The 12,346-nt window shown below is 37.0% G+C and overlaps 1 protein-coding gene across 1 annotated transcript; it reads right to left on the reverse strand.

The window, feature by feature from the left end:
• Positions 1-291: 291 nt before the first annotated feature.
• faslg.L (Fas ligand L homeolog) lies at positions 292-3,530 on the reverse strand. Its single transcript, NM_001137578.1, is given in 4 exon segments — positions 292-683; positions 1,711-1,767; positions 2,154-2,199; positions 3,279-3,530. Coding segments are annotated over 4 exon segments (747 nt in total).
• Between the last annotated feature and the right edge of the window lie 8,816 nt (positions 3,531-12,346).

A 12,346-nucleotide genomic window follows, 5' to 3' on the forward strand; every position in this document is an offset into this window, starting at 1 on the left:
ACTGGGTAAACGTGGGTTGAAAGCCATCTTGGTTTCTATTTTAACTACAAAAACATGCCGTATTGAACATGTCCGGTGAGAACTAAAGCAACGGACTCTGTCACTGAAAGCTACATGTATCACAACACCAAGGACAGTCAGTATTATTGGGTTGCAGAATTCTGGGAACAGGTTGCTCTGTATAACAGTTATATATCATGAACAGGTCATATTCATGAGGTTAAGTTTTACAATTCAGTGCTGGCCATTACATTATGTTCAGTTATAATTCCTTGGCACGTCCCAACATTGTCAGAGTTTGTAAAGCCCGAAGAATGTCCTGGATTCATCAAAACTGACAAGTTTAATATCTGAGACATTGACATACAACGTTTCTTCAGTGGTAAGGTTAAACAGAGCACCCAGATAGCTGTGTCTTCCCCATTTGTTATTGGAGGTGCAGTATTGATACTCTGTATTTTTCATCAGCGTGAGTTCTCCGGGGTACCTCTTGGACTTCTTGAAGACAGTATGGGACAATTCTTTACTCTGGCAGGAAGTGCTTCTGAAGTAAATAGATGTATAAAGGAAGTACAGGCCAGTCTGATTCACCACTAGGCCCCGGTTTTTGTATTGGATACCAGAGGTGAAAGCACGTCCAAATGTTTCCTCCCATGCTAGCGGCAAAGTGCTTCCTTCTTTACCTGAAAAAAATAGGTATTTTTAATCATAATAATAGCTACAGTAACGGGGCAGTCATCTGTTTTAATGCCTGCTCCCCCATCGACATTAACTGGGCAGAACCAGGAAATAATATATTTATGAGATTAAATTGGTTTCAGTTTCTTCTTTAGTGCAAGAAAAACAGCTATTTTTTAAATAGTTTTGTTCAGCACAAGCCTTATTCATTGAGTTCATACTGGAAAAAGGGAATATTGCCCCGTTAAAGGAAAACTATACCCCCAAAATGAACACTTAAGCAACAGATAGTTTACATCATATTAAGTGTTATATTAAAGAATCTTACCAAACTGGTCTATATATTTAAGTAAATCTTGCCCTTTTACATCTCTTGCTTTGAGCCACCATTTTGTGATGGTCTGTGTGCTGCCTCAGAGAGATCACCTGACCAGAAATACTACAACTCTAACTGTAACGGGAAAAAGTGTTGAAGCAAAATCCAGATCTCTGTCTGTTAATTGGCTCATGTGACCTAACGTGTATGGTTTGTTGGTATGTTTGTGAGCACAGTGAATTGTATGATCCCAGGGGACGGCCCTTATTTTTTAAAATGGCAATTTTCTATTTATGATTACCCAATGGCACATACTACTAGAAAAGTATATTATTATTAAAATGGTTTATTTACATGAAGCAGGTTTAACATATGAACTGTTTTATGCAATATCTTTTTATAGAGACCTACATTGTTTGGGGGGGTATAGTTTTCCTTTAAGCAGTTCAGTCAACTAATATTTCCATACCCCCAACATTCCCGCTGTGATGTACAGAAGAACCTTTTGAACAGGAAAGCGTACTACTGCTTATAAGGATGTAACATGCAACTGAAAAGTTAACAGGGACTTATATGTCCTTTGATCAGCTAAATTGCCCTGTATTTTGAAAGAAGAAGAAACTGGGAAAGACCTGGTTGCATTTCTGGTTACTATGTTTGAGAATTTAGAAGTTAAGAATACATTCTTGGCACACTAAAAAACAAACTCCGCCTACCTGTTACATGTGCAGCACATTTACTTTCTTTCTTCTCCAATGGGTGTTTGTTCAGTCCTGTAATGAGAACAAGAATTATTTTTCATTGGCTAAATCTCCCTGTTTGGTCCTATTTAATGTAGCTAACCAATGTAAGAACCAAGTGCAAAGTGAGGGTACTGCTGAGTGAGCCAAATGCTGATTGTTGCTGATATTACAGGAAGTCACACCGTGATACCACCGTAGCAGCCATAGGCAAGAAATAGATATTAGTACCTGACTGTTTCAAAGTGACCAGCAGGTTTTGCTTGCCAAATGCCACACCTTAAACTAAAAACGTTTCTCCATCTGAACCTTACTGAATGGCATATGCCACACTTTTATTTTATAGGTAAAAATCAACCATGTCAGAATAAGATTGGGACATAATCAGTAAAAACATGCTAGAACAAATTGTAGCTCACCAATCAATTTTTCCAAAGCAGGAGATAATTCTTTGTCACCAGAAATCTGGAAATAAAAAGATTATGATGATTATTTACATCTCCTAAAATCGTTATCAGCTATATTGAATCTGCATGTGAACTACAAATTCATTACCCACTTTACTATGAACATCTATACTATACTATAACTAAACTATAACATCCTTCTAATTTAATTTAACTCTAGTTCTCCATAGACATTAGTGCAGTTTTCAGGAGATAAACCACAAGTAAAGGAAAGGTATATGTTTACTGTAAAGGACAAAAAAATAAAGTTCTATTGAAAACATTACCAGCTCCTCAAATATATGAATTACTGGCAGGCAACTACAAAGACTGTTAAGTATTAACTGTTCCCTTAGGAAAACAAATTAATAATACAAGTTAAATTAAGTCAGTGGTTGGAACATGAGCAGAAACAAATGTCCTATAGTTTAGGGGACTCCAACTGACCGCTAGCATACAGAATAGATAATTCCATCCATACTGACACAAGTAGCACTGAAACATTATTAATACACTGACAAATGTGATGCAGGATTTAAACCTAAGGAGAAATAGGAAGGTCAGATTGTCAAGCCCGGGTTTAAGAAGTGATATCAAAATTATTTTTTCAGAAGTCCCAGACCCTAATAAAATAATGTCATGAAAAATGATGAAGAAATTAATATGAAAGAAGTTAGCACAGCCTTTAATTAGTTCACTATATTGAGTATATTTTAAATAATGATATTGTTGAAAAATAATTGCATTAATTAATTGCATTATTATTAACCACCATCATAACCACCACACTTTCAAAAGGCTGATACACATGGAGAGAACCAACAGTGTTTCAGGTACTTTATGCCCTTCCACCAAAAGCCCTGCCATGCAGTAGATAATCATGACATTGGGACAGTAGAGCCTATCAGCTTTCTGCGCATACAGAGGAACGACCAGAAATATGACTTTTAAGGACTGCCAGTGAGTTCCAAATGCAACCCCAGTTTAATAACTTGGTCATATATTTCATTATAAAGTTTTCTTTGCTTCCAGTTAAAAACACCGGCTAGCTACTTAACATTAAAATACAGAAAAACCTAAAATGAGTATATCACGCACCTCTTTAACAATGTCCAGTTCCCTTTGCAACTCGATGATTTTATAGGTGCCAAGACCAACTCCAAAAAGTGCCAGCAAAACCAGAAGAAACATGATCAGCAAGTAAGTACAAGTGCCATCTTTACGTCGTTTTTTCCTAAAGTCCGGGAATGGGGGTGGTAGAGGCATATTGACTTGGCTTGGCAATTGCGGGTTTCTACATGGATCCATCCAAAAAACGGAAGGCTGTGCATATCTCATATTCTGCTGCATAATGGGATTTGTCAATCTGAAACCAAAATAATATGCTGCTTATGTCTTTGTATTTGTGCTGTAGGTTTAGCTGCTCAGGGAAAAAAGTGTGGTTGTTTCATGTGCAAGTTCATTTATAGATTTTAGCTGTTAATCCACACCCTCTTCCACCCCCTTTCTTCCTCTCTTCATGGTTCAAATGTGTGAGTCAAAAAGCTAAAGCTTTCTCACTTGGTGATTCTCCGATATGAAATTCAGTAGTGGATACAAAGTTAGCGCCCTAAATCTAAAACATGAAGATTATTTTGGTATTGTGTTGCTGCAGGTCACTAGCACATGACCAATGTTGAAGTGAATTAAGAACTCTGTACACTGGATGGTACACTGTGAATGTGCTTTGCCCCAGGAAAAAAATAATGAGACAGACATCATTGGATCCAAAAAGGCATAATATTTAAAAGGCAGGCACAAAAAGCTTATAGACCGGCAAATTAAGAGAAATAGAAACTAAGATAAGAAACAGCATGTACATGAGGAGGTTTAAAAATTAGTGTTGAGTATAATAAGAGTCCTTTTCAAATTAAACATGAAATCCAATTTTTATTTTTTATTAAAGCATTTATAGCTGTTGTAAGCTCATTTAAATATCTCAGTTGTCAATCAAATATTGTATGCCCCTCCTCTATGCCTTAGGCAGACAATTACTTTCACTTTCCATTCAGCACTTCCTAGATGTCACTGCTCTCCCCACATTCCCCCGTTCTCTTCACCATTTAATCGTGTAGCCAGGGCATGGGGATGGACATCAGGTCCACCATTCTGGTGCACAAACAAGATTTTGAGATGATGCAAGGCTTGTCTTAATAACAGTGTCCACAAAATGGCTCCTGCCTGCTTGCTATAATTATGAATTCCCAGACTGAAGGAAACATGATTCAAATAATTTATATAGTGTAATTAAAGTTCATTTTGCTTGACTAATGTGATAAAATAGAATTTTGAATATTGGGTGATGGGTCCCCTTTAAGCCATTAATTGGGCAAACACATACAACAGCTGAAGCAGTGTGTCTTAATGGTGATTATGGCATCATTGGATTGAATATGGTGCCCACAACAAGGAAGCATCATAAGATTATTCATCAGATATTCAACAAAATAATAACTATAGTGCAAAATAAAATTAGCAAAAGGTGAACAAGAACATTTTAATAAAAAATAAATTTTTAACTTTGCATCTTCAAGAAAAAAGAAATATGATAGGGTAAATCATTCTGAATAAATGTTCTAGCTTGCACTATTGTGGCTAATCTATTGGCAATAAACCCTGTAAATCTCTGTAACTTACCTTCTTCTTTAAACACTAAGGGGCACATTTACAAAGCTCGAGTGAAGGATTCGAATTAAAAAAACTTCGAATTTCGAAGTGTTTTTTTGGCTACTTCGACCATCGAATGGGCTACTTCGACCTTTGACTACGACTTCGACTACGAATCGAACGATTCGAACTAAAAATCGTTCGACTATTCGACCATTAGATAATCGAAGTACTGTCTCTTTAAGAAAAACTTCCACCCCCTAGTTCGGCAGCTAAAAGCTACCGAACTCAATGTTAGCCATGGGGAAGGTCCCCATAGGCTTGCCTGCGTTTTTTTGATCGAAGGATATTCCTTCGATCGTTGTATTAAAATCCTTCGATCGTTCGATAGCATGATTTGCGCTAAATCGTTCGACTTCGATATTCGAAGTCGAACGATTTTAGTTCCTGGTCGAATATCGAGGGTTAATTAACCCTCGATATTCGACCCTTAGTAAATCTGCCCCTAATTAATTCCTTTTCTCTTCATTGGACACCTGCCCTTAATTTATGAGCATATGGACATATATGGGTCGGAGTCATTAAGAGTAATAATCCTGAAATCCTGGTAGAATGAGGATTATCAAATCTGATGGAAAATTTCCATAATTTGGCCAAAAGGAAGTGAAGAGGAGCGACAGCTACATTAAACTTAGAGGTGCGTTTGCTGTGGTTTTCAATGATCTTTCATATGCTGTTACCAGAAGTGAGTTTTCTTTTCTTCATGAGAACAATTCGAGTGACCTACTTTGATGGCTACAATGCGACTCATGAATTTATTTTTTGAGGTAAGTAATATATCACTAATCTCCAAAGTGTTGTCAAACCACCACCCACTTATTATGGGGTTTTCAAATTTACTCATGAACTTTTTTGATATATAGGCACTCCCATGATGTCATTTTCAGGTAGCACTTCAGAACTGAATGGGTGACATCACGCTTCTGTCATTCATTCAGTTACCCACAAATGCAACATACTGGAAAATTTCACACGCAAGCGATCATGAATATATTATTCTTATTTAAAATATCTTAAAATGTAGGAAAATCAAGACATGCATCACATATTTGCCAGTTACAAATTTTAACCTACTCACAATGCTAAAAATTAATTTATGGGCTGGCATGACACAATCACATTTATCAGAAACTTTGTGTTTATGGTTACCGCTAATTATTAATTTTATTTCTATTTTCAGAAGTAACATTGCTTCCAGATACAGTTTCCATTAAAAATGCTCCCTTTTTCCAGTGAGAGTTCCAGGCGAGATTGTGCCATGAAGATACAAAATGGGATGCCAGATTGCACTTCTCCATCTATCCCAAACGTCATTGCATCATATGGAATGGCTGGCATTCCAGTCCAGAAAAATATATTTAACAGAAAACTCAGCTGAATAGACTAGGGAAGCACTGAATACACTATTTTATAATTTGACCAAATCCCGAATCCTTTGTACAAGGTTTGGCCGAATACAGAACAACATCCAAACCCTAATTTGTATATGCAAATTTGGGAACAAGGGGGAAAGAGGGAAAAAAAGAGCAGAAAAAGCGTAAAAAAATTTAGATTTCCTTTTTGGATTCGGATATGGTTCAGCCAGCATGGATTCGGTCGAATCTGAATCCTGCTGTAAAGGCAGAATCTTGGCTGAATCCCTACTATAGACAGGGTAAATTGGCCTTGCGCTAGTGATGTGAGGGTCAGGGTTTTCCTGACCCGCACCCGACCCTAACCCGTCCCGCGTCCGTGCTTCCAGGGTCCTTTTATAGACCCGCGCCGACCCACCCTGCCGATGACGTCACAAAGGGGGCGAGCAGACGCAAAACTATAAAACCGGAATCCGGAAGTCAGAAGCCAAACTAGTCCAAACTAAGCTTACTTATTTTTGACCTTTCCTTCTCCTTTAAAGGAAAAAATATGGGCGTTTTTTCATTGCACCTTGGGAAGGCAAAATCACATGCATGTTTTGCTCAGTATACTGCCATACACATGCCCTACATTGTTAGACAAACTCCTATCCACTATGCTACAGCTGATTTTTCAATAGAAAAAACTCCCATGTTACCAATATCTTAAAAACATCTAATATTTTTAACATTACCTCTGGTCAACTGCTAATGGTATCTACTACTACATTATCGGGGGAAAGTAATTAAAGTCTCAAAGAGCAAAACAATTCGCACCAATAAGAATAAAAATCCGCATCTCACAATGTAATATTGTTCCTTAAACTGTCATTGTATTGCGAATTGTAATTGCGCACTCTTAAGAAGTGCTTGAAGGTGTCGTAATCTTTTGGAGCAAACATAACGACTTTTTCAGTAAGAAGTTTTATTACATTTACTGCGCATTGACGCAAACTATAAAATTCGCAAACGGTCTTCCACTGTCAGAAGTGGTCACTAGGGATGGGCGAATTCGTCTTGTTTCGCCACAGAAATTACTCCCATAGACTTGTATGGCGGCTTGCGAAAAAAAAAAAGATGCGTGTCAAAAATTTGTTGTCATCCATAGACTTTAATGGCCAGCGGTGACATTTCGCCGGCGGCAAATTTTTGGTGTACCGAAACTGATCAAATTCACCCATCCCTAGTGGTCGCTAAACGGTTTTCGTGTTTTCAAAAGATATATTAAATTTGTGCAAAGCAACATTTGTTTGCGCAAAGGCATAACTTTTTGCATTGTGATTAGTTTTTCCGTTACCGACTTTTATTACATTCCTTCGTATGTTGCTTACAAACACAGGCACAACTTATAATAAATCTGACCACCAACTAATAATTTATGGATGCTTTGTATCTCACATCAAAATAAATAAACCATATATTTATGTATATGTCCTTAATCAGACAATGGAACAGCAGATCCTTTTTTTTTCCTGCTTCATTTTTGTTTTATCGTGCAAAGCAAAACGAGCACCCGGGTGATATTTTGATGCAGTTTCCTGAAAATCTTCACTGACGGCAAATGTGTACGCTTGCAGCAGATCTGTATTTTTTTCGCTCATCACTATTAGTCATTTCCATCTTGCAATACCTCAGTTTAAAGGCACTGCAACCAATACAAGGCTTGTTTTAGGGTAGGGTACAAAGGGCATGTGCAGGCGAAAAACCTAGCTAAAGTATCAGAAACACATTTCCCTGAACAATAATTGCTGGAGCTCTTTCACAATAATAACTGGTGACTATACAATACACGGTCTCAAATAAAAGTTTAAACTGCATATCCGTATTTTTAGAAGATCTTTCTTTTACCGTCGCACCATAGAAACACAACCACCCTGAGCTCTATTGCATTTATTTAATAAGATCAGCCCATGCACCTTAATATTTATCACTCTTTCCTGTGTTGCATGAACCCTGGGTGACAGTCTTGAATTATTTTAACTTGCAGATATCAGATGTGGTTTAGCACAACATCATCTTGTAAATCATTAACTTAACAGCAAATTTAAGAAGTGTATATTCTCTCCATTTAACTTTGCACTCATATTTGAGTGTAACATTTCTGTAGTGCTTGCGGAAAAGAGATCACATTTTTAAGGGAAGGATGAGACCCCTGAGATATAATGAAAGAGCAAAGCAGGTTAAACCCAGAGAAGGCCTGCGGTGGGCTACGAATATACCTCAAGCCTGTCTAGAAAGGGCAGTGTTACTTCTTAGAATAACCCACTGTTTCCTATGCAAACGGAGCAGATGCACAACTACAAAGCAGCACTTTGGTTTTGTGAACTAATATAAACTTAATATGTAACATGTAGAGGAAAAAATGTAAAATGATTGTACCATACCACAGACTCAGCCTTTGGTTACTCAATATCACAAGTCATTTGCACAATGTTCCATTTTGCTGTGGTACAATACAAAAGCAAAGTAGCTTGGAGATGTGACATGTAAGACTTTTCCCGATCTCAACACTATCCGCAGAATTTACCCAAAATGAAGTATGCAGTCAAGGTTTTGTTTTTTTTTCTGCTTTCTAGTTTTCATTTAAAGTCAATTATTATGATTGCACAGGTGTTGTGGCCCCCTTGTTCCATGTCATTGTGTCTGTAGTTTATTTATAAATCAAAACGTTACCAGCCCATTAGAAAAACATCAGAGGCAGTTTTTATAAATGTTTGTAAAATGTATTTAAATGAAAAGCAGTCAAAATGCAGCTCTTCTAGCTTTATGTTCTTGGTTTCATTGTTTCTTGCAAGATTTGAAACCAGAACCTCCTTTACAGATATAGGCTCAGTTATCCAGAATGCTTGGGATCAAAAATACATTCCATAGCGGAAGCACTTACCGGCCATTAAGGATTCTTTGTGCTACACATACACTGTGATCCCACACAGTTGCTTTGATCTCTATAGAAAACCTATTACCAGCAATACGTTACTTCATTTACAGAGTGCCCACCCAGCTAGATGTCTAATGGGCATCCCATTGGGCCAGTATTTACGGTTGAGGCGAATTTGCTCCACGTGGGATGCCTTTCAACAGCAGGTCATGCAATTGTGGGTTCGTTTTTTAGAGAGAGGATGTAGCCCTGATGTGATTAGGTCAGCTTATGAGTAGTGATGGGCGAATAAATTCGGCAGGCGCAAATTCGCTGCCGAATTTCTGCGTTTCGTTGCCAAATAAATTCATGAAACTGCCACAAAAAATTGTAGGCGAGTCAAAATGTCTTTCGCGTCAAAACCTTCGCTTGTCAACATTATTTGGACTCCCATTGACTTTAACGCCGGCATTAAATTGACGCGAGCATCAGAATTGAAGAGGCCGTTGAAATTCGGGAAATTTGTGAATTTTTTTTCAGCAAAACGGGACAAATTCACCCATCTCTACTTATGAGAAAGTGTTAGCAAAGGATAGAGCCATGCTTTTGTCGGCAGTAAATGTGAAATGGTATAGGTTACAAAATAAGGAAAATAAATAGTGTAGGAATCACTCTGCAATACCTTTTTGCACAACTTTTAATAGGGATACTCGACATGTCCAACGTAGTATTAGGAAATATTGGGGAGAACTGTCTGTTGAAGGGGGTCATAAATCTGGTAACCTGTGTCTGTGGTTCCCAATTTGTAGGGGAAAAGTATGCGAAATGCAGTTACAGGTATGGGACCTGTCATCCAGAATGCTTGTAACCTGGGGTTTTCCAAATAATGGATCTTTCGTAATTTGGATCTCTGTACCTTAAGTCTACTAGAAAATTATTTAAACATGAAATAAACCCAATAGATTAGTTTTGCTTCCAATAGGGATTAATGATATCTTAGTTTGGATCAAGTACAAGGTACTGTTTTATAATTGCAGAGAAAAAGGAAATCATTTTTAAAAAATGTGGCTTATTTGAATAAAATGGAGTCTATGGGAGATGGCCATTCCTGTACACGTATATTGGAACATGTATCTGCGATTCAAAGGAAGGATTATTAATCTGCGTTGACTAAACGTGTTTGAAAAATATGGGGGAACTATGAAGATACAATTCCAAATGTTAGATGAGTATATTAAGTTTAATATTTGGAAAGGAGATTGAGATAGGAAATTGCTTGAAAAGGAGGCCTATTGTATGTATCAGCCGAAAAATACAGAAATTTTGGGGGACATGAATAGAGAATGGGAGATTTCATGTTTCTATTGAAGTTGTAACCATGATAAATATTTTTGACTTAGTTGGGTTGTAATAAATGATAGTCTCTTTCAGTAAAATTCCCCTCTATATTATATATATTCCGAATATGTACATAGGCCTTGTGTAATGATGGGTGTGGTCACTATGTATATGAAGGAATAAATTATATATGTATAGGATCTGGGGATATGAATGAAAGTGTATTTGAAGGGTTAATGTTTTTAATGGGTGGAGTTGTATGGGTCTTAAATAAAGTGAGGGGGAGGTCTGTCTATAAAGTGGATGGCCTGTATCATGGTCCAATCCTGTATGCTGACATGTTTTTAATGTTGGAGAATAAACCGTGATTTTTAAACAACTGATGGCTTCCTTGGTGGTCTGTGTTCTGTGTGAAGTATATGCCAGAATGCTTGGGACCTGGGGTTTTCTGGATAAGGAATCTTTCTGTAATTAGGACGCCATACCTTAAGTCTGCTAAAAATGTTTTAACATTAAATAAATCCAATAGGATTGTTTTTCCACCAATATGGATCCATGTAGCTCAGTTACCATCTAGTACAAGATACTGTTTTATTAATACAGAAAAAATTTAATTGTATTAAATAAATATGGGAGATTGCCTTCCTGTAATTTGGAGTTTTCTGCATAGTGGGTCATATCACGCTACATATAGGGAAGCTTCATATAGCTATACAAATTTATAGTAATTTAAAACTCTGAGCTGGTAATAACTCTGAGCTCATGATGGTTACTTAATGGACACAAATTAAGGGGTAAAAAAAATGTCCAGCCTCTTGAAGACACCAAAGTAACATCAAGTTTAACCATCCCAAGAGAAATTTGCTTAAAAGGGACCCATCAACCAAAAAAATTATTCAAAATCATATTTTATAACATTAATCAAGCAAAATAAACTTTAATTACCCTATATAAATTATTTTAATCTTGTTTCCTCCAGTCTGGGAATTCATAATTATAGCAAGCAGGCAGGAACCTGTTATTAAGACAAGCCTTGCGTCATCTCAGAATCTTGTTTGTGCACCAGAATGTGGGACCTGATGTCCATCCCCATACCCTGGTTGCACAATTAAATGGTAAACAGAGAGGGGGAATGTGGGGAGAACAGTGACATCTAAGAAGTGCTGAATGGAAAGTGAAAATAATTGTCTGCCCCGCCTCTATGCCTAGGTATAGAGGAGTGACAGACAATATTTGATTGACAGCTGAGATTTTTAAATGAGTTTACAACAGCTATGAATGCTTTAATAAAAAATAGAAATTGGATTTCATGTTTAATTTGGAAAGTACTTTTATTATACAGATTTTTGTGTCTGGGTGGTTAAGGGGGGGGGGGGGGATATTTCTTCATGACTCCAAAAGGCCAGCGAGACCAGTCCCAAGATCAACTGTGATTTTAGTAAAAAAAAATCCAGCCCTCTCTAGAAACAACTGTCAGCTGTCACTGTAATAAAATTCTAATATGCACCTTCACCTTTAAGTTAAGGTTTTGTATGTTGCAGAAAGGCTAATTGTAAGCAACTTTTCAATTGGACTTCATTATTTATGTTTTAGAGTTTTTGAATTATTTGCCAACAAATATTCTGGAAGCTACACATGTATTGCTATTGCTACTTTTTATTGCTCATATTTCTATTTAGTCCCTCTCCTATTCATATGACAGACTCTTATTCAAATCTATGCATGCTTGCTAGGGTAATAGCAACCAGGTAGCCAAAATTGCAAACTGGAGGGCTGCTGAATAAAAAGCAAAATCATTTAAAAACCACAAATAATAAAAATTAATTGCAACTTGTCTCAGAATATCACTCTCTACATCATAATTAAAGTTCATT

Source organism: Xenopus laevis, chromosome 4L (assembly GCF_017654675.1).
Source record: "Xenopus laevis strain J_2021 chromosome 4L, Xenopus_laevis_v10.1, whole genome shotgun sequence".
NCBI lineage: Eukaryota > Metazoa > Chordata > Amphibia > Anura > Pipidae > Xenopus > Xenopus laevis.